Here is a 26,378-nt window from a genome sequence, read left to right as displayed (position 1 = left end):
GTCGTGTGGCGGGCGCGCGCGCCGTGGGACGGGGAAGTCTTCGGGCTCTTCGACCTCTGTGTCCTTGTTCTTTTGCGAGGTTCTGGGCTTCCCTGCTCCTCGAAAGTTCATTCTTGCGCAGAGCCCCAAAGCCAGCAAGTCGTCCATGATGAGCTGCATGATAAAGACTGTGCAGGAGGCGATGAAGGTCCTCACCAGTGCTCGCGGTTTTGATAGAGTTTTGGAAAAGGTATTGGAGGCAAAGCAGAGGCTGGTAATGAAGGGAAAGAAACCATCGTGCTTAGTGCACGGTGAGCGCTGAATAAGTAGCTCTAGTTAGATTCCGTTCGACTACTCCTGTAAATTGACCTTAGTAAAAATGATTACTGCTTTAACGGAGCGCCTGTTACATATGCTAGATCGAACGCATAAATTCTCTCATCTAAACATAGGTTAAGTATGGTTATGATTAATGGAGACAATTCTTCAGTTCTAGAGCTGGAAAGGATTTCGGACTTGGATCCTTCAGCAAACAAGCGCCTGCAGTGCTTTGGAGGAACAAAAAGTAAGAGGCGGCCTCTACATTTAAGGCACATGCAGGGGTGGGGAACCTGCGACCTTGGGGCCACATATGGCCTTCTGAATCCCTGAGTGCGGCCTTTTAACTGAATTCAAATTTTGCAGAACAAATCCTTTTAATAAAGGATAAAATTTAGGGGCCGCACTTGGGAATCTGGAGGTTCCTGGTGAACGAAGGGAGAAGTTGTTCCTCCGTAGTGTTTTGGGAGATTTCACAAAGGTATTCAACTCCTGAAGAAGTGGGTTAGCTGGTGGAGGGAGATGGAATGCATTTCAGAGACCAGCACTTACAAGGCCCAGGGGTATTTTAAGAGTTTCATTTGGGGGAGCAGCGAAGTAAAGTACCACAGAATTGGGCAGAGCCAGTCCCTGCCCCTTTCACTTGAACAAACTAGCCCAGACTCCTAGTCTAGTGTTCAGTATCTTTTTAAAGAACATCATGTTCCATAGGAAGCATTTGTAAATAAGCATGAACAAAAGCCTTTGATATTGTCAGACACTTAACAACCTCAGCACGTCTGGGCTTTTTCTAAATGTTTTAATGCAGGCGTGTCTGTCTTTCTCATTAAGATAGAATGCTGGGAAATTTGGAAGTGGAGTTTAAACACAGATCAACTGCAGTCGTTCGTGGGTCTCCTTCCTGGAACACAGCTCTTAGGAGGCTGTATTTTAACAATGTAAATAATAACTGTCTCTGTCAGGATTTTTGTGAAAAACAGGAAATATACTTAGACAAATATATTTAATGTTTCCAAATAGCAAATGCTGTAAAATCCAAGGACATTATTATTTGACAGTAACTTTTTGAAAGATAAATTATCCAGAAAAGAGTGTATTGGTCTAAGGGGAAATTTGAATTCCTTAAAAAATCTGAAGCCATTTTCCTTAAGCTTTCAGCAACCTTGTGTGTATCCCTCCTGATAATCTTGCAATGGGTTGGATTGCCTTTGAATATCTGGTTAAAATCCTCATACTTTGATCGGACACACTGGAACAGCCATAAACTACATCCTTGCCTGAGTTGGTGGTGGCAGCTTGTCTTTCAAGAAGACCGATATGCCTGTTGAGCCAAATGTAGAGTTTCTCAGAAGTTGCGGTAAAGTCAAATAGTGGTACGCATTGTGTCTAGACTAGCGCTGTCCAGTAGAAATACAATGCAAGCTAGAAATGTGAGCCACATGTATAGTTATAAATTAACAGCCACATTTTAAAAGTAAAAAGAAATATGTGAAATTAATTGTAGTAACATAGGTAACACAGCGTATCCAAGATATTACTCTAACATGTAATCATTATCAAAAAGTATTATATTTTTTCATACTTAATCATTGAAATCCTGCATGAATTTTATACTTAGAGCACTTTTCAATTTAGATTACTGACATATGACTAGTGGCTGTTGAACTGCATAGGTTGATACCATAGTAGGGTGCTCTGTGTTTACTAATTTGGTCTAAAAGAGGTTTTGTGGTTACTTTTATGTGGGCACCAATTTAAAGTAACATGACCTAGACAAGTGTTTCTCTGTTGGGGGTGATTTTGTTCCCCAAAGGATATTGGTAATGTCTGGAGACTTTTATTTTTCTTTATACATGGTCTCACGCTGTCACCCAGGCTGGAGTGCAGCAGTGTCCTCATAGCTCACTGTAACCTCAAACAGCTGGGTTAAAGTGATCCTCCTGCCTCAGCCTCCTGAGTAGCTGGGACTACAGGCACAGTGCCACCACACTCAGCTAATTTTTCTATTTTTTTGTACAGATGGGGTCTCATTTTTGCTCAGGCTGGTCTTGAACTCCTGGTGTCAAGTGATCCTCCCACCTCAGCCTCCCAAAGTGCTAGGATTGCAGGCATGAGCCACTGTGCCAGCCTGGAGACATTTTTGATGATCACAACTTCGAAAGAGTGGGAGGGATGCTACTGGCATCTGCTGGGTAGAGGTCAGGGATACTGCTAAATATACTATAGTGCACAGATCCGTTCCCGCTGCCTCCACAACAAAGAATTATCGAGTCCAAATGTCCATAGTACTGAGGTTGCAAAAACCTTGACTTAAACCAAAGGTTAACCATCAAAACAAAATTCCTGCTCTTGCTGTAAAGATCACTTTTAAATTAGTGAACAAACAAAGTACTGTGGGATTGTAAAAAAAATACCAGCCACAGTTCTTGCCCTCTAGGAATTTATAACCTAGGAGAGAAAAGTATATTCCAAGGAAGAGTCCCATCAGATGCACCATGAAAAATAAGTTCAGAAAACATTGATTTTTGTATCTTTTTAAAAAATTTTTGGTAAAATACACATAAAATTTACTGTCTTAACTTTTTAAGTGTACAGTTCTTAATATTAATTATATTCATATTTTGGTGCAACCATCACTACTATCCATCTCCAGAACTCTTTTCATCTTGCCAAACTGAAACTCTTTACTCTTTAAACAGTAACTCCCAAGTTCCCCTGTCCCCCAATGCTGGCAACCACCATTCTACTACTGTCTCGGTGAACTGACTACTCTAGATACCTGTAGGTGGGGATGTTGTGTTCCTTTTACATATTAAAACTTTTGAGTAGTTCTGCAATAAATAAACATGTTTAACTTTTATCATATTTAAGTTGTTTGCCAGTGGAACCTTTCCCTCACAATAACATGTGGAGGAACATACATTGGGAATCTCAAGTGACAGGCACTGTGCTAGGATTTGGAAATACCATGTGAAATCCAACACTCATAGAAATAAGGGAGTAGAGTTCAGAAGCAAAGTAAAATTGTGTAGTCTCATTCTTATGGAAATTAGAGATGAAGATGTAAGCGAATAAGATGTCTCAAGAGAGAGACGTGAGAGAGAAGAGATAAAGATTTAGGACTGAACCTGGAAGACATACAGGATTGAGAGAAAGAAAGCCTGAGGAGAACACAGAAAGGTAAGAATAGATCTTGTACTTACTAGAACAACTTTGAGACTTTGGATTGACCACAAAAGGGCAGTAATATTATTTAAAATTTATCAACATGGTATGCTGACAGATATTTTCAAATTCATTATTGGTCATTAAAATAGTCTAGGTATAAGAAATGCACAATAAAATAATAAGGCAAGATTTTCTGAAAGATTTATGTACAAAAATATTCATTGCAGTGTATTTATGATGTCAAAAATGGGAAATAACCTAAATGTGCAACCGCAGAGGAACTGGTAAAAGAAATCACAGTAGCTGCATGTGAAGGAGCCTGGTGTAACTGAGAGTCATGTCTTTTTTTTTTAATTGTTTTTTTCAAGAGTTATGTCTTTAAAAGTGATTTACTAACATAGGAGCATGTCACTAAATAATTTATAAATGTGTAACTTTATAATTAAAAATTTTTATCATAATTTATTTTAAAAACATTTATATAGCACTTACTATGTGTCAGGCACTATCTTACCCACTTTGCTAATATGAACTCATCTTTCTAGGACAAAAGATACAGTAAAAGTCAAACTATAACAGTCCGAGAAGCCTTCCCTGGCAGCCCCAAATGTCTTCCTCTGGTCCACTTTTACACCTTGACTAACTTTTGTTATGGGATTTACTGTATATTACTGAAAATATCTGTTGATTTGTCTGTCTTCTCTCTCCACAGTGAGAGCTCTTTGGGAGCAAGTTCCTTAGTAGATGTTTAATAAGCATCTGTCAAAGGAAATTGCAGTGCCTAGTGGAAGGTGCCCAGTAGAACACCTTTTCTGTAGAAGATTATCCTAGAGTTTGTTCAGTAAGATGCAACTGAAGACCCTAAATGTTGGGCATAATGTTACAGAATGTTCCTGGTAGACTTTCATGTTTGAATCTATTTATTCAACAAATATTTGAGCGCCTACTATATGCTAGGCACCATTCTAGGCACTGAAGATATACCAGCAAAAAAAACTGGCAAAAATCCTTGCACTCATGGAAGTTATATTTTAGTAAAGCAAATCAAACACTATACAAAATAACTATATAAAATATATAGTATGTTAAATGGTGATAAATGCTATAAAAGAGAATAAAGCAGAGCTGGAAGGTAGAGAATATTGGTGTAGGAGAACTTAAATATTTTTCCCCCTAAAATGTATATTTCTATAAAGTTCTTTTTGAGTTCAATTTTAAATTTCATCTGGAAAGATGTCACTGAAATGGTGACTTTTCAATAAAGGCCTGAGCAAATCATGGATACTGAGGGAAGAGTGTTTCAGGAAGGGGAACGACATATGTAAAGGCCCTGCGACTTTACAACGCTGTGCTTTGCAGTGTCAAGGGGGTAGTCCCAAGGAGACTAGCACGATGGAGGACAGAGGAAGCTAGCAAGGGGCCAAGTTATGGATAAGATGAGATCATGCATGCTTTTTAGGTCACTATAAGGACTTTGGCTTTTACTCTAGTGAAATGGAGCTCCATTAGAGAGGATTTTAAGCAGAATGGCATAATTTGACTTGTGCAGCAGCTTTCTTGACTTACGATGGATAACATCTGAATAAACCCATCATAGTTTGAGATATCAAAGGTATCTCAATTTATGATGAGTTTATCTGGACATAAGGCAGGGATTATACTGAAAACATATCACTTTTGCACCATCGTAAAGTAATTATAAGTCAGGAACCATCTGTACTTTAAAAGGAGTGCTCTTGTTGACACTAGATATAGGGGGACAAGGGCAGAAGTAGGGAGGTAAGTTGGAAGGCAATTGCAACAACTTGGCAGAGAAATGGTGGTGTCTTGGACCAGAGTGGTATCAATGGGTAGGTGTATAGGGACTGTGGAAGTGATGGGATTCTGAATATATTTGAAGATAAAACTGGCAGGATTTGCTGATGGATTGGATAGTGACATATGAGAAAAAAAGGAATGACTCCAGGGTTTTTGGTAATTTTACCTGTTGGACTGTTTGCCCTAAGACCTTTTATCTGTCTTAAATTAGTCATGACTGAAGTCACTTAATAGATTTATCACTCCTTTTCACTCCCCATGGAGTTGCTTTATGCTATACACACCTTGAATACTTATATCAGAGGATTTACTTTGCTATTTATCTGGTAGCTGGGACTTTTACAATCAGGTACACAGGGGTATGCTCAGAAAGGAAGTGAACCACACAGTAGAACTCGGGAGGTCTGATAGGATCATAGTTGCCTTCAGAAAAGCACTTGGATATTCAAAGTTTGTTCAAGCCTTTTAAACTAAGCAAAGTGAAAGTTCTGATTGCAAGGAGAAAAGTAGGTGCGCAGGGTTCATTTTCACAATTCTGGTACTTTTGGTAATAACTAACATTTATAGAGAGCTCTGAGCCAGAGAATACACTAATACTTTATTTTCCATACATTATTTCTTTTAACCCTCACAGCAATCCTGTGAGGTATAGTAAAGTCATGCGTCACTTAACAACGGGAATACTTTCTAAGAAATGCGTCATTAGGCAATTTCATCATTGTGTGAACATCACAGAATTTACACAGATCTAGATGTTATAGCCTACTTCTCTATGAGCTATATGGTGGAGCCTATTGCTCTTATGCTAAAAACTTGTATGGCATGTAACTGTAGTAAATACTGTAGACAGTTGTAACATACTGGTAAGCATTTGTATATCTAAAAAGAAAAGGTTCAATAAAAATACAGTATAAAAGATAAAAAATGTCACATCTGTATAGGGTGCTTATCGTGAATGGAGCTTGCAGTACTGGAAGTTGCTCTGGGTGACTCAATGACTGATGAGAGAATTGTGAAGACCTAGGATATTACGGTACACTATAAACATTGTACACTTAGGCTACACTAAATGAATTTAAATTTTTCTTCAATAATAATCTTAACACTGTAATAAGCTTTTTTACTCTTTTGTAATAACACTTAGCTTATAACACAAACACATTGTACAGCTATACAAAAATGTTCTCTCTCTTTATATCCTTTATAAGCTTTTTTCTATTTTTAAAAATTTTTATATATTTTTTTACTTTTTAAACTTTTTTTGTTAAAAACTATGACACACACACTTTAGCCTAGGCTTACACAGGGCCAGGATCATCAGTATCACTGTCTTCCACATCCACATCTTGTACCACTTCAAGGTCTCCAGGGGCAATAAGACACATGAAGCTGTCATGTCCTAGGATAACAATGCCTTCTGGAATACCTTCTGAAGGACCTGCCTAAGGCTATTTTACAGTTAACTTTTTTTTTTTTTAATGAGTAGAAGGAGCACACTTTAAAATAGGGACAAAAGGTATGGTATAGTAAATACATAAACCAGTAACAGTTGTTTATTATCATTTCAAGTATTATGTACTATATATAATTGTGTGTGCTATGCTCTTGTATGACTTGCAGGGCAGTAGGTTTGTTTACACCAGCATTACCACAAATATGTGGTAATGTGTTTTAATGGCTACAACTAGGAATTTTTCAGCTCCATTATAATCTTATGGGACCACTGTCCTATATGCAGTCCATTGTTAACCAAAATGTTGTTGTTCAGTGCATGACTGTATTATTATTGTCTCCATTTTACACAGAAGAAAATGGAAGCTTCACTTTCCTAAGGTCACATAGCTAGTAAGTGAGATCTAAACTCAGGTTATCTGCACCAGAGCCCATGCTGTTAATATTCCACTGTAGTGCCTATGTTTAGAAAATTTGCCCTATATCCTTTTGAGTAAATTTGATACCACATGTGGCCTTTGGTAGTGTTCGGAGTCTGAATGATTAGTTAATTCTAAGACTCCTAGTGGGCATTGCAGAGTAAGAGCCAGCAAAAGAGACTGGGAAGTGGCTATTGGAGTAGGAGGAAAACCAGAATGAGGTGGTGTCCTGGAAATTAAGGTTCTCGATGTTACCAAATGCTGGGAGGTCACTTAAGAGAAAGGGGGGCTGCCAAGTGTCCTTTGAATTTGGTATAATAATTAGGTCATTGTTGACCTTGACGGTAGAAACAATTTTAAGAAAATCCATGACAAACCATGAAATAGCTTTTTTTTTTTACCGTAAGAATATGTTTATTTTGCAAGTGATAATTCTTCAGCTACAATTTCCCAACATTTTTACCTTACCACATCTTTTTTCTGTATTTTTAATATTGGATACAGAATTTGTAAAAAGCACACATTCTTTCTGCTGCACAATATCACATTATATTTAACTTAAAGATTATTAACCTTTTGAATATCAAAAATTGGAGCTGCGGGAATTACATTTATTTGTAGATCCCCAAATAGCCCAGAGGTCCAAATAGGAAAATATCTTTTATAAACTATAACAAATCTCTTGCCTCAAAATAAAACACTACAAAATTCACACAATTATATCTATATTCAACATCTTTTACAATATCCAGAAACCTAGTGGATTTTTAGAAACGGCAATGAAAAAAGTTTACATTCAGAAAACACAGCTTAACCAAGATGATGTAACTTGTCTGTTCAATTCCTAGATCATCATAAAGTCACCATTGTTAAAAACACGGGTCTTGGACACCCAGTAAACGCCAGGCAGAACAACCCTTTGCACAAAAAGAATTCCAGTGAGATTAAGTTTTTAATGTTCATTTGAAAACAGTGTTAATACTCAAGTTCCTTGGGATGCCCCAAAGACTCACAGGGTTGCTGGTTACATTTCTGGGTCTGTAGTAGCCTTTTCCATCACGTGTATTCATAGCTGTCCAGTTCTAAACCAATTTCTAGAACTTTTGCTCAAAAACTGGTATGAAGGTGCCTCAATTACTACCTCCAAAAAGTTCGTAAAAGTCTCAGGTTAACATAGACTACTGCTCTACCTGGGACAGCTGGCTTCATTTTTTTCCCTCCTACATTTTCTTTAGAAGGATGTAACACTATGACAAAACTATTTCTTTCAAAAAAAAAACAAACAAACAAATTGTGTTAGCATTCATTAGAGTATCTAATACTTAGGAAGACCTGAGGAAATCCCAGAGCTTCCTCAGGATAAGATGTTTATTTTAGGGCTAACCTGCTGCCAAATTTCAAGGGATTCAGCCCCCAGCCTGTGGCTATAGGCTGAATGTCTGGTGAGGCTTTCCAAGGCAAGAATCCTCTTGGGTCTGGGCCCCTCTGTAGAAATAGTTTTGATAAGGATGCAAATTAAAATGTTTGATTACTTATGATATACTTTGCCTTGTCCTAACTACTTAATTTAAATTTTATCTTAATTTTTACAAAACCTATGAGGGCAATACTATTATCTTCACTTTACACATGAGGAAACCTCAGTTAAGAGTCTTGCTTAAGTCTGCTTCCAAAGCCAGTGCTCTTAACCATTAAGCTGTAGCCATCTGTGTAATTATACCACTAAAACATACATTTATTATAAAGGAGAAATTCTGAACTGATAACAGCAATATGGTTAAAACATAGTATTTTTATAGCATATACCCTTTTAGAGTCCCTTTAACTGTCATCTATTTCTACTGCAGCCACATCCTGACTTTTCTTTTTTTTTTTTTTGCCTGACGTTTCTTTTTACCTCCCTTCCTGCTTATATGAAGGTGCTTTCATACATTGTCCTCAGACACACCTCCTGGCATTTGCAGTGCCACACACAAAATCAGCCATGTCCATCATCAGGGCAAATTGCTTGAAAACAGCCTGTTTCACAGATAAATGCATACAAAATTCTCATCCACTAATATTGTCTGTTCTTTGTGCTTCTGTTCATATGTGTGGTCTTTCATATAGTCATCTTTCTTGGACGGCTCACATTTTTATATACATACAGATTTTCTCATGCCATATGCCACATTCCTGTTCTTTTAGGCCCATTACAGACACCCTTACTGAGCCAGAAACATACATTTCTTTTTTTAGCAGAGGCAGTGGTGAGCTGCAGCTGTCGTGGTGATGGTGATGGCTCTTTTTAAAAACCAGAATGATCTGAAACGTCAAGGCCTAGGGAGAATTCTTGGTTCTGGACAGAACTTCACATGAGGGACTAATTTGTTGTTGAATAACATTTTCATTGCAGTTATTAGACAGCCCTTCTCACTATCTTTACTGAAAAAGTGAGGAAGGGGAGATTGTCACGTGGAGTATGTCTATGTGTGATGGAATTTGAGCCCAGATGTTGGTGGGGGCAGGGCAAGGAGCTGTCATGCGGTGGCATGAGTCATAAGCTCATGTGAATGTGTGATGTGAGGTGCAGGAAAGAGACAGCACATTGAAGGCCATATAGAAAAGGGACAGGAGATTGTCTATGTGTATGCATGTGTATGATAACTGAGGAGCCCATTGTGTAAGATGGTGCTGAGCTGTAAAGGTTCTTGCCAACCTGCTGCACTTGTCCAACCTACAGGATCTCCTGGGAATAAAACCTATCTGGGCAATTCTCTATCTTGTTAGGCCATGGCAGGTAAATTTCCAGCCCCATGACATCATAAAAGGCTCCACACCCATCTTTTCATAAGACATCTAATGAATCAGGCCCAGTTGTCTGCAGTAGTCCAGGTGGGATGTAAGGGGAGGCTGTTTTGGATATGGTTACACCTGAGGCCTCTGAGTCAAACTGTCTTCTCATCTGTAAAGTGGAAATGATAATAGTATTCACTTCAAAGATTTGCAGGATTGAAACAACATATGTAAAAATTGCTCTGCATGGTCTGTAACACAGTTAGCTATGTTAATAACTGAATAAACAAGTTTGTGTGGGCCTTATAGCCCTTATCTTGACTAAGGCTGAAATCTGTTTTTTACAGTGTTCTCTCCCCACCTCCATTCTTCATGGGAGAGAAGTTAGCTCTGCATCAGCCTCTTCCCCCACAAGACTATGTAATACCTCTGAGAGGGTGGGCAGGATATTCCTTCCTCATTATCTTTTGTTGGTGTAATTCTTTTATTTTAATTAAGGAGACAAGAATTGGCAGCATATGAAAGCATTTCTCTTGCTAGATCAGGCTGACTAGAACAAAATCATATGTATTTTAAAACAATTTTGTTTATTAGTGTGTCTTTAACCTGTCAAGTTGGGAAAAAGGGAAAAAATAACAATTAAAAACAGTATTCTGGGCCAGGCACGGTGGCTCATGCCTGTAGTCCTAGTACTCTGGGAGGCCAAGGTGGGAGGATTGCTTGAGGCCAGAAGTTTGAGACCAGCCTCAGCAAGAGTGAGATCCCCATCTCTACAAAAAAACAGAAAAATTAGCCAAGCATGGTGGCTCTTGCCTGGTAGTCCCAGCTACTCAGGAGGCTGAGGCAGGAGTATCACTTGAGCCCAGGAGTCTGAAGTTGGAATAAGTTATTAGGACACCACTGCACTCTGGGCAACAGAGGGAGACCACGAGAATGTCTCAAAAATAAATAAATAAATAAGAATAACAGTATAATGCACTAGAAAAATCTAACACTGACATTTGTCTTACCTTTTGTCAACCCAGCCAAAGTTAGATAATTCAAATGGAACTTTATAAGAACTAAGCTCTGCTAAGCACACGGTGCCTTAAAATACACCTTTGGTGTCTATGAGACTGTCATATTTGATTCTATTTCTTGAACTGCCCCATTTTCACTTGGCTAACTCCTGCCTGTTCTTTAAGACTGAGATGTCATTCTCCAGGAAGCCTTCCTAGTGCTTTTTCTGAAAACATAACACTTAAAAATGACATATCTTTACTTCAAGAAACCTATCTTTATTCTTTCTGTAATAATTTCTTCCAGTGTAGTTTATGTACTTGTCTCTTCCTTTAGACTGAACCCTCTAAGAGCAGAGATTAAATCTCATTCGGTTTTACATTGTCAATGCCTGATACAAAAACTGGTTAAATGTGGTGAGTTTACACCTTGTTTCTGTTTGGTGTGTATTATTATTATAATAGTTTATGAGGACATCTTGTGGCTAGATCATTTATTGCGATAAACAGAAGATACTATTCTAACATTTTTACATTGATTTACCTGTTGTGTAAAACATGACATAATATTGCTTGGGATGTTTTGTATTGTGTAATTCTGTTTGTTTTTCTTCAGGGCCTTTTATGAGATAAACAACAGCAAAACCACTAAAGTGATGATTTGTGAAACTCTCAAATGTCTTCCTGGCGGGAGCCATAAAGGCCATTACATATCTAGATTTTATAGTTAGTGATTAGGGAGACATGAAGGCAGACCTAGATCTAAATCTCACTCCTATCAAATCTTGGGTGACCTTGAGAATAAGCCACTCTGAAGTAAAGTTCTCTGCAAAATGGAAATTATCCCTTCCTTAATATATAGTATATATAAAGTACTTGGCACACAGTGCCTGGCATATTAAAGTGCTCTAGGTGGTTATTGATAGTTATCTAGAGTCTAACTAACCATCTAATGCCTGAGACATTTCCCCACCCCCAAATACAACAAACACACCAAATATTCATCCATATTCTGCCTGAACACCTCTAATAATAGTGAAAATTACTGATGCTAGTTGTGGCACATTCCATTCACAGTTCAACTCTAATTTCTAAATATGCTATGATGGTTTTTCCTAGTACCTGTAAGTACAAGAAACTTACATCTGTATTATTTTTCTATAGGTTTCCTTTTTAAAGATGTTTAATATAATAAAATCATCAAATTTTAAATTCACTGTTCCACATATTTATCTTTCATGTAATACTTTTTCATTATGATACTTAACTATAAATGGGGTAAGACCTTAAAAGCAATTTAACTTTGCTGGATTTTATTGTTAAGCTTATATTTTATATTAAAATGGCTTTATGGTATAAGTTCATTTAATTCTAGTAACTCATTAATTACTGTATTTCTTCCCATCTTTTGTTTAAGTTGTTTTGAACTGTTCATTACTAAGTAATTTAAAATACTCTGCTTGTGCAAAAACTAAGAAACACACAAATTAAAACCTATAATGAGTTAGCAGATCATATAGGAACCAGGTGGCTCTGTTGGTGCAAAATTTCCAAGGAGACGTTGAGAGGTATTGTGTACACATGGCTGAAAGACTCAGACTGAATGTTTGATTTCTGTGGAGGACTGGAGATCACCAAAAACTATTACTGTTTTTCCCTAAACACTCCTTTTCCTTTCAAAATAATTTTCGTAAGGGTTAATTTCTATCATAGAGATATTGGCAACTTACTTGAATTTCTGAGTCAACTTTTTTGGGAAGATTCAGTTTCTAATGCAATGATTATTCTTCATTGGCTTTTCTGTTACTACAGAATTAATGTACAGAATTCTTTGTTTTATGTTTAGGTGACTGTTATCTCTGCTGTTCCTGGGAAAGTGGTTTGTGAAATGAAAGTAGAAGAAGAGCATACTAATAAAATGGGCACTCTCCATGGCGGTTTGACAGCTACTTTAGTAGATGACGTATCAACCGTGGCTCTGCTATGCACGGAGAGGGGCTTACCTGGAGTCAGTGTCGATATGAACATAACGTATGTATCCAGACTATACCCCAAATAACATTTTTTAATGTAATAATTTATCAAACAACTGAGACTAAAAACATCCGTAATATTAATGAAGCATGGATTTGATTAGCTGCATATTTCCTTAAGTGCAGCTATAGATTTCTAGAACTAGAGTGTTAATTTCCAAGAATTGTATATATAAATAGTAAAGGGGGAATATTCCCAAACATTCGAAAAAGTAGGCATTTAGCTGCTTTTTTATAAACACACACACACACATACACACACTTGTGGGGAGGGGAGAATCACAAACTTGTGGCTCATAACTGTTTCATATAGTCCTTAAAAGTGCCAGTTGTACAAATGTTTTATGAGTGTTGTGTAGAGCACATATAAAGAAAAGTGTGAATAAAATTCAAAACACATTTAGAGTTCATCTACACACTCACTGTAATCTTGTTCTAACAAGCTGAACGCAAGCGTCAGGTTTTAAGAACAGGAAGCCATCCTGGATCTCTCCCTTCAACTACACAGACATGCTCTGTGAGTTTAAAACACACGCTCAGGGAGCAGTGCCACAGATGTCAGGCTGTCACTCACTGCTGTGAAAATGCCTACGGGGGCCAGACCTTTCCAAAATATAAAAAAATCAATTCCAACATAAACTAGTACTGTTGCCAGTCCCATTCAATTAAGAGCAGGGCCCAGGAATTTAGTTTCAAGACAATTGCTTTTTCCACCTAAGCAACAGAGAAAATGAATTTGTTGAGAGGATAGGCAAGGGTTAGGGTTGGAGAGCCATAGTTACCAGACATGACAGCAATGGAAATAATGTAGGTAATTGGATTTTTAAGCAATCTGAATCTTTTAGTAGGTTAACTTAAGAAACATTCACTGCCTCTACTATGGGAATAACTGAAATTGAGGATACACTAAGCAAATCAGTGGATAAGATTAGACAAATGCTCTCGAAACTAAGATGTTCAGAAAAGGAAAGAAAGGTTTTGCTTGTATTACTGGTGAGCGTTTTCAGCAGCCCTGTCTTACTCCGTGTGATGAGGGGTAAGACCAGTTGATAACTCTGCTTTTCCTTAAGAGCATCCATTAAGAACAGAGAGACATCTTCAAACCTAGCGCTGCATTTCATGATTTTTCTAGATACTGCTGCTTTCACAACCCTAAGGAATTTTTAGTAAGTCAAATATAGTTTTGGGCTTTCAAAGTATGTGTTGCCAAAAGCGTCAGCCACTATCAAGAGCTGCCCAAGCTTCAAAAACTGAGTGACGTGAACAGAAACTAGGACAGAGTCTCAAAGATTATAAATATTTCAAAAGTAAATGAATGACATTTCAGTCAATGAACACCTTATGATTCACTCTTTGTACTACCACTTGACATGGTACCAGATTTACCTCCTGTGCATTAATTCTATATTATACAGACTGAGGATGCCTGTTAGACCATGACTTACATTAAAAAAAAAAAAAAAATCTGGGTTCCGAAACAACAAAATGGGAAATTCTAGGATAAGAATACTGCTGACAATATGCCAGCTTCCCAATTCTCCAGACTTAATGTTTGCTCATCTATAGCACAAGAGGTTGCTTGTCTTTCCCTAGTTTCGTTTAAGTTAATGGCTGGAAGCCAAAATATCTTGATTTATAGGAGAAAATTTGGAGAAATAATGAAAACTAGGCAAATTACTACTGAACATGCCGTTCTAATATCTTTAAATTGAAGTACACGAATTCAAGACCAGCCTCTGTTCTTTCCAGCAGTAAAGTCTAACTTTCTTACATCTCCCAGCCATAAACACTGAAATTTTGTTTTTGTTTTTTTTGTTGTTGTTGAGAGACAGGATCTCGCTCTGTCACCCAGGTCACCCAGGCTGGAGTGCAGTGGCGTGATCATAGCTCACTGCAGCCTTGAACTCCTGGGCTCAGGAAATCCTGCCTCAGTCTCCCAAGTAGCTGAGACCGCAGGCACATGCCAACATGCCCAGCTAATTTTTTAAATTTTTTTTTTTTTTTTTTTCTTTCCTTTAGAAATAGGGTCTTGATATTTTGCCCAGGCTGGCCCTCGAACTCCTGGCCTCAAGTAATCCCCCTGCCTCAATCTCCCAAAGTGCTGGGATTATAGGCGTGAGCTACCACTCCGAGCCTGAAATCTTATTTTGAATTTGTCAAAAATACATGCCCTTTTTCAAGGAGTCTTAAAGGCTCCTTGCTTTGTAAAAAGCAGAAACATAAAAATAAACTGTAAGGAAATTATTTCCCTTTAAAACAGTGCTCCCCAACCTTTTTGGCACCAGGGACTGGTTTCATGGAAGACAATTTTTCCACAGATGGGAGTGAGGGAGGGATGTTTTGGGGATGACGCAGGGGCATTACATTTGCAGCTGCTGCCCAGCGCTAGCATCACCACCTCAGCTTCACCTCAGATCATCAGGCATTAGATTCTTACAAGGAGTGAGCAACCTAGATCCCTCGCATGCACAGTATAGATTAAGGTTTGCACTCCTTTGAGAATCTAATGCCACCACTGATCTGATAAGAGGCAGAGCTCAGGCAGTGATGCGAGCAGCTGTAAATACAGATGAAGCTTTGCTCTCTTGCCTGCCGCTTACCTCCTGCTATGTGGCCCGGTTCCTAATAGGCCACAGACCGGTACTGGTCCAAGGACTGGGAGTTGGGGACCGCAGCTTTAACATTGTTTTAAACAATACTCATCCCCCAAGTTGTTTTAAATTAGACTCAGCTGAATCAAAGACAATTTATGATTACAAGTGGATAAGAAGTATATGTCTTCAAATATGTATATACAATTCATCACCAGGATTAAGAATCTCATTAATTCCTTATATTCTTCTATGAAGTCATTTTAGAGTTGAGCAAATTCTAAATATTGATATGACAAGATAGAGACACCAAGGGATACGTCACCTAGGAAGCAGATTAAATGAAAGCTAGAGGAAATCTTTCACCAGCCCCAAATATATATGAAGTGGGAAACTTAAAGGGGAAAAAAAGGAGGGGCAAGAAAACCCCTTCCCGTATTTATGGGAAAAGAAACATGTGGATAAGGATAGGTAAGTAAGATAGAACCTGGTAAGGACCAGCCATTCACATTCGATAGTACAGAAAGCTTACTAATATTATTCTTAAACTATTTTTAGGAGTAAAATAAGTTACACAGGAAGGCTGTTGTGAAATGCATACAACTTTCCCTTTTAAAAATTATTTGCTGTTATTTAAATTTGTTTCCTTTCAAGGTACATGTCACCTGCAAAAATAGGAGAAGATGTAGTGATTACAGCACATGTTCTGAAGCAAGGAAGAACACTTGCATTTACCTCTGTGGATCTGACTAACAAGGCCACGGGAAAGCTAGTAGCACAAGGCAGACACACAAAACACCTGGGAAACTGAGACCAGCAGGATGACCTAAAGAATCCCAGCAGTGAATATCAAGTGTAAATTTGACTTGAACAAATGTAATTTTCAAAATAAATTAGTAAAACCAGAAGCAGAAATATTTTCTTTGGAGAAAAGGACCTAGAGACTAAGTAGAGGGAGGTGGGGGTGTTTGTTATTTAATTTTAAGTGTCTTCAGTTTTATTTTTTAATCATATATATAATTGGATGGAAAATTCTTAGCTCAAAGTGTTCTGAAAACTTAGGTGAAGCAAAGAAGCCAGCAGAGCCATTCTGAGGTAAGATTACTTTAAAACTAAAGTCCAATATTGAGCTAAAAGAGAAATACAAATTAATGGTTGTCTTCGTTGGGGTTGCTATAGCAAAATACTATAGACTGAGTAGCTTATAAATAGAAACTTCTCGTGGTTCTGGAGGCTGGAAGTCCAAGGTCAAGGTTCTAGCAGATCCATCTGGTGAGGGCCCACTTCCTGGTTCATAGATGATGACTTCTTGCTGTGTTCTCACGTGGTGGAAGGGGCAAAACAGTTCTCTAGGTTCTCTTTCAAAAGGGCACAAATCCACTCATGACTGCCATCATGATCTAATCACCTCCCGAAGACCCCCCACCCCCTAATATCATCACCCTGGGGGTTAGGATTTCAACATATGAATGACGGGCACACAAACACTGAGACCATAAAAATGGCCAATGCTTAATGAATTTTAGGTCCTTCCCAGATCTAAAATGCCATGCCACACTTGCATTTCCTTTTTTAAGATTATGGAACTTCAAAATGGATGAACCATGGCCCAACAGTGGAAAATAAAATATATCAAACCATATAGTCTGAAATAGTCCTCAAGAAAATTTGATGCAAAGCACATTAGTGATACAGAAAATGGCCCAAATGCTTTTCTCTGATAACTTATAGAACTAGCATCTTTTAAAGGGGGAAAAAGCATACTATTATCCCCTTTTCTAGTACCTAGAATAAAACCATGCAGATCTTGAATCTTCCTGTCCATGGTATTGAAAAGACCAAGTTCACAAACTATTTAGTCCGTTTTTCAAAGGTCTCAAACTTCTGTTGAGCATGGCACTCTTAACATTTGACTTTTACATCAGGGAGTCTTAGTGTACATTCCATGACTAAAGACTGATAAGAAACAAGGCAGCTTTAAATAAATCTATAAATACAATTAACAGTTAAGGTTGGTTATCCTTCGCCTATATTGGAATGCATGCTGATCTATCAACAGAAAGGACAGAAGCAGACTCCCTAGTAGCAGTGAGCATACAGGAGTCACAAGACCTTGATTTCTAGTATTTCCCACTAAAAGGAACTCCTTGGATAAATAGCTGATTCCAGAGCTGAAAGCTGGGAGAGAAAAGTTACAAAATGCCCCCCAAAATTGATGAAGACATACAACATGCACTAGGGGGAGAAAAAAAGAATCTGAGTCCATAGTGTTTAGGTAGGTAACATGGCAGACAGATGGACTCTTCCTTAGAATGAACACTGAAAGATGTGGCGGGAGGCATAGATTTGGAAAATCACTATTATGCAACCCCCATAGTTAAAGATGGGTGTGGAAAGAATCAGCAATGGAGCTCTTGATAAAGGATATTTGCATACTGTTCCCCATAGACTGCTAATGAGTCCTTTATACAGTGCAGAAACAGAATAACACTTTGACGAGGCAATCAAAATTAACATCTGCAAAGAGCAGATGGAGAGTGTGATCTGGATATTAATTTGAGGGCATAAGGTTAATTTAACTATGAATACAATTCAAATGCAAAATGAGAAGTTTACATGAAAAACTACCCTGTACCCCAAAATGTGGAGGTCATGAAACAGGCTAAAGAACTAGTCCAGATTAAAGGAGACTAGGGGCTTGGTGAGGTGGCTCATGCCTGTAATCCTAGCACTCTGGGAGGCCTAGGTCAGAGGACTGCTTGAGCTCAGGAGTTCCAGAGCAGCCTGAGCAAGAGCAGGACACCATCTCTACTAAAAATAAAAAAATTGCCAGGCGTCTTAGCACACGCCTGTGGTCCCAGCTACTTGGGAGGCTGAGGGAGAAGATCACTTGAGCCCAGGAGTTTGAGGTTGCAGTGAGCTATGATAATGCCACTGTACTCTAATCTGGGCGACAGAGACTCTGTCAATCAATCAATGAGACTAGGGACATGACAATCAAATGCAATGATCCTATACTATAGGGGGATTAAAAAAAAAAAAAAAAACCACTACCAAGAATATTGAGACAGTTGACAAAACTGGAATAAGGAAGATATGTATATTGTTACATTTCCTGTGTTTGATAACTTTAGTTACATAAAATATTCTTGTGCTTGGAACATACATACCAAAGTAGTAAGGGGTAAGGAATCACATATGCAACAAACTCTCAAATGGTTCAGAAAATATGTATAAATATATATACAAAGAAAAATGTGGCAAAATGATAAAAACTAAATGTAAAGTTTATAACAGAAAATAAAAACTTGAAACCAATGGCTGCTGAAATGCCTAATTTAGCGAACATAACTCAATGTACTATAGTTAAGAGCTTGGGCTCCAGCGCCAGCCAGCCTGGTTTTAAATCCTCCACTACTTATGATTCGGGCAAGTTACTTTAACCTCTGTTATCTATTTCCACTCAAGGTTGTTAGATCAAGTTACAAGCTTAGAAGAGTACCTGGCCATAATAAACATTCAAAGTGTTATTTAAAATAGATTCTAATTTTTAACAGATCAGAGAACATGTGAAAGCATTTTGAAATTAAGAATGGTATTTTTTATTTTCCACGAAGCAGGGCGTAAGGCTACGCTGTTGTTGAAAGCTGACAAAATGTCCGTGATTCATATTGCTGAAGTTACAAACTCAACTGCCAGCTTTTTTCCTTCTGAATGTACTCTTTAGCCATGGACTATGATGAAATAATCCCCGAAGGTGACCAGTAACATCTACCAGTGACTTGGGGGAAAAAAGTTACCACTTCAAGCTTTGTGTATTCACCTGAATAGTCAGGGAACTTTCACCTATTTTATTTAGGTTTTCATTTTTCAAATTCCAACCAGAAGCTAAATACAATTGGAAACCGGTAAGCACTAGTTTTACTCCAAAGGAGTAGGATCATTCAGATTTACTCCAATAAAAGTATGCAACCCTTAAGCAAAGCTTTTCTTCATTTAAAAGAAAAAAAAAAAAACTATACAGTAGTCTTTCCTTATGTTCATTGCACAAAATGAGTTCTGCTTTTAGAACTTTGACACTCAATGGTTTTTACAATTTAAGATTCCAACTTTTATAACTTTTTTCTACTCCAAAAAACCCTCTAAGTTTTTCTTTAGGATAGTGTAGAAACCAGTATTTCTGAACAATTCACTGGATTTTTTTTCTTTGTAATAAAAATCTCTTCTCTTTAAAACCCAAAAGCGAAACAAAAACCAAAAAGGAAAGTCCTCTATCATGGTTTCTGCAGCTATGAATGTATTTCTCAGTTTTATAGCTGCTTTAGCTACTTCAGACTCCAGATCTGCTTTAATGTGTATAACTGCATCCACACTCAGCAGAATACTCTTACAACAGCAACTTGGGGAAAGAGATCTGGAAAGAAAATACATGTACTTATGAGTACCAGGAAACAAACATGGCCCAGTAAAATATGAGGCAAGAATGCCTACAATGAGATGCTTTTTTCATTTAAGATTTCTTTCCCATGGTTGTAATTTCTTTTTTTAAACAACCACTTCTGGTTATTAGAATGGATCTGACAGTGCTCTGGAACAACGGTGATTATAGCAAAGCTATGAAGTTTTTAAAAATGTTATTTATACCTGTTACATTCACTTCTCACCCTCTAAATATTGATGACAGATGTCAAAGAGGCAAAAAAACCCAGCACAAATGGGAAGACCATCAAAAATGAGTATCACCTTGTGCTTTCAAATACATTTAAGCATTTCAGTGTACAATAGTCCTTTCATTTCACATTTTTAGTTAGATGCTGATGCAGTGCAGCAAATATGCAAAGCATCTTCTTTCACACAGTCCGTGCAGAAGACATCTAATTTTTTTTTAAGTTCTGAGATACAAATGATTAAAAAAAAAAATCCAGGATGAACAAGTTTCAAAATGCATAGTGTTCTGTGCATGAGTCCATTTTCTTCAAACTCTGAAAGAATAAAGTGGTAAGAAAAAATAAGAAAAAAATTGCTGCTGCATTCTCTGATCTTCTCCATTTTGCTGGTCAGCACTCTATTCTGGCATATAAGGACGGAGGTGATCCTCTATGGTGCCAACTGCCCAGTGGGTGAGCTGTTCCTGTGGCAGGTAGAGGCAGATGCTGCATAACTTGAAGATTGTAGCTTTGTTTTTTGGAGTCTGGAAGGGAAAAATTTTAATATTCTTAATAAATAAGACTTTAACATAACTGTCACATGAAGTCAATCTCTCCCACAATTTATTAAGTACCTATGAGCACAGTAACAAACATACAGAGTAAAGGATAACGTATGGTCCCTACCCATAGTCTAGTTAGAAAGACAGAATCTTGCCATACAAGATACAGAAAAAATAGAGTAAAAATGATTGTACACTAAATAAATGCTTAGAGAATTTCTGCAGAATTAAAAGATAAAAAATTAAGGAAGCCAAACAGATTACTTGCTAAAAGAAATCAGAGCTAAAGGCATTTAATGGGGACAGACTTGAGTAGAGGTTTGAAGTCATATTTATATACATAAGACAGAAAGCTTATGTGGTGAGAGTAGAAGCTACAGAAAGGATTAAAAATAGGTAAAGATTTAAACATATCCTGGGGTAAGAGATCAGAAAGCCAAAGTATTACCAGGTAAATCAAACTCTTTAGGTATCATTTCTAAGTAGTGGTAACATGTGCTAGATGCTTTCACAAACTAAAACTACTGCTAGTGAATGGGAGATGGAATCTGAACCCAGACCTGACTGCAAAGTTCTTTTCACTACAGCACCTCTAAAAGGCAAAAGACTTTTGACTTTGCTGATGTGTGAAGTAGTCTATATATATACACATGTATTAGTTTATTTAAAATGGCACGACATATGTTCCCACACATATGTACATATATTAGCTCATATTAAATGTCACAACCACCTTATGACTATTATTTGCTCAATTTCACAGAAAGAATATGCTCATAGAAGTTACTTGTCCAACTAAGAGCCAGCAAGTGCTGCATCTATGTTAGAATCCACCAACTCCAGGTTCATCTTTCTAAAACACCTGCCCATCCAAGATTATCATTATCATATATCTTATATTATGATAAAAGCACAAGAACTCTGCTGGGTGATTTTGATCAAGTTACTTATTTCCTTAGCTATAAAGTGGGAGCAGTAAATACCTATACCTCAGAGGACTGTTATGAGGATTAAACAAGTTCATACATGTAAAGCTCTCAGTATAGAACCTGATACATAACACATTATACGTGTTAGCCACTATCATATCAATTCCCCCACGAACTAATGGGGGTTGAGTCTTTTTTTTTTGAGACAGAGTCTCACTGTGTTGCCTGGGCTAGAGTGCCATGGCGTCATCCTAGCTCACAGCAACCTCAGACTCCTGGGCTCAAGCGATCCTTCTGCCTCACCCTCCCGAGTAGCTGGGACTACAGGCATGCGCCACCATGCCCGGCTAATTTTTCCTATATATTTTTAACTGTCCGATTAATTTCTTTGTATTTTTAGTAGAGACGGGGTCTTGCTCTTGCTCAGGCTGGTCTCGAACTCCTGAGCTCAAACGATCCACCCGCCTCGGCCTCCCAGAGTGCTAGGATTTACAGGCGTGAGCCACCACGCCCAGCCACCCCCCTTTTTTTTTTTGAGACAGAATCTCACTCTTGTCACCCGGGCTAGAGTGCCGTGGCATCAGCCTAGCTCACAGCAACTTCAAACTTCAAGCGATCCTCCTGCCTCAGCCTCTTGGGTAGCTGGGACTACAGGCATGCACCACCACGTCCAGATAATTTTTTTCTATTTTTAGTAGTCCAGCTAATTTCTTTGTATTTTTTCACTAGAGACGGGGTCTCACTGTTGCTGAGGCTGGTCTCGAACTCCTGACCTCAAACAATCCTCTCCACTCGGCCTTCCAGAGTGCTATACAGGCGTGAGCCACCAGCCTGGCCCGATTCTTCTTTACAATGCAAATATGGCAACACATCTCCAGCAAAACCTGAGTGGAGGAAGGACTAAGAGCACTGGAGAGGCCAAGCATAGTGGCTCACGCCTGTAATCCTAGCACTCTGGGAAGGATCGCTTGAGCTCAGGAGTTCCAGACCTGCCTGCGCAACAGTGAGACCCTGTCTCTACAAAAAACAGAAAAATTAGCTGGCTGTGCTGGGGCACATCTGTAGTCCCAGCTACTCAGGAGGCTAAGGCGAGAGGATCACTTGGGCCCAGGCCCACTGCACTCTACCCACAGCCACAGAGTGAGACTCTGTCTCAAAAAAAAAAAAAAAAACAACAACACTGGAGACCAAGTTCAACTAATTGTTTCAGTTTGTCCCAGACTGAAGGGTTTCCAGGACGTGGGACTTTTAGTGCTAACAAGAGGATACTCCAGGCAAAAAGACTGGTCACCCTACCTACAACCCAAATTTAGCTTATGAACTTAACATTTTCTTTTCATTAAAAGGATTCAAGCTGTTTGCTTCTTAACCCATAGAAAAGATCTGTCCTTGATGCAAAACAGGATATGATTTACTATTTATATAGCACAGTAATTCCTTGAAGTCACTAGTCATTTCCATATAGTATTAATGATCTCATAGTATATTCACATAAAAATGAAGTCTAATTTCTCTATGCTATACACTAATCATTAAAGCTTCATTTCTCTATGCTAGTATACTAGTCATTATTAGAGCTTCTGTGACTAAAAATCTATGTTGTGGATTCCATGTCAATAAACTTTAAAACTGGATAAAATATAAGGACAAGTACCTGCTATACAGTATTTTCTCAACAAATACTTCAAATGGAAGTACACTACAAGCAATTAAAAAGAAAAATAAGAGTCAACTTAAAAACATCTACCAGAAAAGAGCTAGAGAAAAAACTGCAAAAAAACCAAACTCCCCAAATCCCACCTAAGTTATGCTTTCTATTTAGTTTTGTCAAATTCTTCCAACAAATTAACTTTCTTTTGTAATTCCCACAGTTCTTTTATTTGTACCTATACCATAATTACTTAACTTTCTATAAGGCAGTAGTTCTAGTGTGATTTGTCTTTACATTTAATATCTTGCATATTCTTTAACTAAACACATGGTCTATAATGGTAACTAATACCATAATAAATACTTTCTTTTTAGGTCCTTAATTAAATCACTTTCTCAGTGAGGCCTGCTCTGTTGATACCGTTTAAGAATTCAAATACCCAATAGTCTGTATCTTTCTACCCAAGTTTCTTTTTCTCTTAGAACTTATCATTTACAAAGACATTTTATTTACTGCTGGATTTCCCACAGTGGAATGTGAATTCAAGAAGGCAGGAATTTTTGTCTATCTTGCTCATTGCTGTACAGTGCTTTGCACTATAGCACCACTCATTTGTTAAGTGAATATATTAGGATGATGTTATTTTTAGAGATTACTAAACTTATAATTAAGAAGCTATTATAAATTCTAAGTGATGACATTCAGTGATGAAAATAAAGAATGTCTTATAGAATAAAAACTAAATTAGAATACCTGGACTGCTGCTTACTTGAGAACTGCTTACTTGAAGTACATGTGGATCTTTTACATATACAAGTGCCTCATCCCTTTAGATTTTTATTTAAAAGGTCTAGGCAGTGCTTCTCGAAATCTAATGTGTTACAAATCACCTGAGGAATCTGTTAAAAATGCAGATTTTGATTACACAGGACCGTAGTAGGGCCTGAGCTTCTACATTTTTAACAAGTTCCCGGGTGTTGTTCATCTGGTGATCACATGACAGGAAGAAAAGCTCTACAGCAGTGGTTCTCACTACTGTTTACCAGAATGACTTTTAAAACATCCCAGGTACCAGGTAGTTTCAATGTGTAGCAAAGTTGGGAACCATTGTTCTAGGGCAGCAGTCCTCAGCCTTTCTGGCACCAGGGACCGATTTCTTGGAAGACAGTTTTTCCAGGGGTGGGGGGGATGGGGGTGATGCAATGGGGAGCAGCTGTAAATACAGATGAAGCTTCCACCTGCCGTGTACCACCACCGCCCCAACCCCCTTCCTAAGTTTCAAGGAAGACAATTTTTGTGGCCTACGGGCTGGGGACTGCAGTTCTAGTGTGAAGAGTAGGATATCTGCTTCTTGTTTCCTTAATAACTTCAAAAATTGTGCAGTGTTGTGGGGGCATAACAGAATTAAGTAACTTGTATACGAAACAGCTTCCTGCTGGGTGTGGTGGCATGCCTATAGTCCAAGCTACTTGGGAGGCTGAGGAAGGAGGATCGCTTGCACCCAAGAATTCACATCTAGCCTGGGCAACAGAGTGAGACTCCATCTCTTTTATTTTTATTTGTTTTTTTTATTAGAAACAGGGTGTTGCTCTGTCACCCAGGACAGAGGGCAGTGGTGAGATCATAGCTCACTGCTTTGAACTCAAACTCCTAGACACAAGCAATCCTCCTGCCTCAGCCTCCCAAGTAGCTAGGACTACAGGCCCAGGCCACCATGCCCAACTAATTTTTCTTATTATTGGTAGAGACAGGTCTCCCTCTTGCTCAGGCTGGTCTCAAACTCCTGGCCTCAAGCAATCCTCCCACCTTGGCCTCCGAAAGTGCTGGGATTACAGGTATGAGCCACAGGGCCCAGCCCTGTTTATTAAAAAGTTTACTAACCAGTAAGATTTCAAATGAGCTGTTAAATGGTTTTCCAAATAATATTTACCTGCAAGTGCTGTCTGTCAATGAAGAGAAACACTGACTGGTTAGGATTGTTGACAACAATTCCAGTCTTGTCCTTGCGGCTCAGTACGTGCAGAAACTGTTTTTCATAGTCACCGTGATGAAACTCAAATTTGGCCTAATTATAAAATACAAACATTTATATTTAACCACAAACATGTTACACTACCTGAAACATCTGCACACATATACATACGTCTGTGCTATCTAATATGGTAGTCAACAGCCACATATAGCTACTTAAATTTAATTAAAATTAAATGCAATTTAAGATTCAGTTCTTCAGTTAACACCAGCCACATTTCAAATACTCAATAGTCACATGTGGCCTACTGGCCACCATTTTCAACCATCTCTTAAGATATAGAACATTTCCTTCATTGCAGAAAGTTGGATAACACTCTATTATATGATCTTCAAGAAAAGCTTTGTACCAAAGTAGAATAAATCAAAATACTCATAACATCTTATTTTCGAACCTACTCAGCTCAAGACTCCCACCATAGTACTTTAAACTCCAATAGCATCTTCCTCCTTTCGATTAGGAGGCATAGTGTTATGGCTCTTGTAAAGAAATCTGTTTATTCCAATCCTAACTGTACATTTCACTAGTTACGTAACCTTAAGCAAATAATCTAAATTTTCTAAACTTCAGCTTCTTCATCTATGAGACTCTAACCAGTTTCATAGGACAGTTAAGAGGATTACATGAAATGTACACGCTCCACATTTGAAATACAGTCCCACTCCTCATAGAGATGAGCTTTTGAGGACATATAAACCTCTTGGGAATTTTAAAAAAATGTTTTAATGTGCATTTTTTCCACAGCTAGCCTCAAAGTTGTTTCTGAAAAATTCTTAAAGTTATCAAAGATTGTTATCAAGTCAGAATATTCCTTCAATCTTTTACTATGAGGAAGATCAACTCCATTCTCTCACAAAATGTCTGTGGGCACTGGGAGAGGCCAAATGCTAGGTGAAAATACAAGGCTTCATAGTGGATTCAAGAAACCTTGACTGAACAATCTCATGTTTAGATAATAGTGAATTATAAAAATGATTGTTACTCCATTTGGTTCAAACAATTTTTA

At 38.0% G+C, this 26,378-nt stretch overlaps 2 protein-coding genes across 3 annotated transcripts in view; one reads left to right on the top strand and one right to left on the bottom strand.

Moving 5' to 3' along the window:
• The first annotated feature begins 16 nt into the window (after positions 1-16).
• On the top strand, positions 17-16,459 carry ACOT13 (acyl-CoA thioesterase 13). Its single transcript, XM_012638670.1, has 3 exons — positions 17-229; positions 12,774-12,958; positions 16,206-16,459. Exons 1-3 carry the CDS (start codon positions 146-148, stop codon positions 16,360-16,362), a joined length of 426 nt encoding a protein of 141 aa, XP_012494124.1. The 5' UTR covers positions 17-145; the 3' UTR covers positions 16,363-16,459.
• A 2,902-nt stretch (positions 16,460-19,361) lies between these two features.
• LOC105805728 (chromosome unknown open reading frame, human C6orf62) overlaps positions 19,362-26,378 on the bottom strand; it is a 14,830-nt gene continuing 7,813 nt past the window's right edge. For both annotated transcript variants that reach the window (XM_012638668.1, XM_012638667.1), the window contains 2 exons: positions 25,271-25,405; positions 19,362-20,742 (listed from right to left, as the gene is read on the bottom strand). In XM_012638668.1, coding sequence (XP_012494122.1) covers positions 20,617-20,742; positions 25,271-25,405 — 261 coding nt within the window. In that variant the 3' untranslated portion in view covers positions 19,362-20,616. The remainder of the gene's footprint in view (positions 20,743-25,270; positions 25,406-26,378) is intronic.

This window comes from Propithecus coquereli, unplaced genomic scaffold, assembly GCF_000956105.1.
Source record: "Propithecus coquereli isolate 6110/MARCELLA unplaced genomic scaffold, Pcoq_1.0 Scaffold131, whole genome shotgun sequence".
NCBI lineage: Eukaryota > Metazoa > Chordata > Mammalia > Primates > Indriidae > Propithecus > Propithecus coquereli.
Note: the sequence above shows the minus strand (reverse complement) of the source record. Positions and strands in the feature narration are given on the sequence as shown.

Coding starts and splice junctions, on each gene's coding strand:
- ACOT13 (XM_012638670.1), top strand. CDS start 146: ATGATGAGCTGCATGATAAAGACTGTGCAGGAGGCGATGAAGGTCCTC. Junction 230..12,773: donor TTGATAGAGTTTTGGAAAAG/GTATTGGAGGCA, acceptor TTTTATGTTTAG/GTGACTGTTATCTCTGCTGT. Junction 12,959..16,205: donor AGTGTCGATATGAACATAAC/GTATGTATCCAG, acceptor TTTCCTTTCAAG/GTACATGTCACCTGCAAAAA.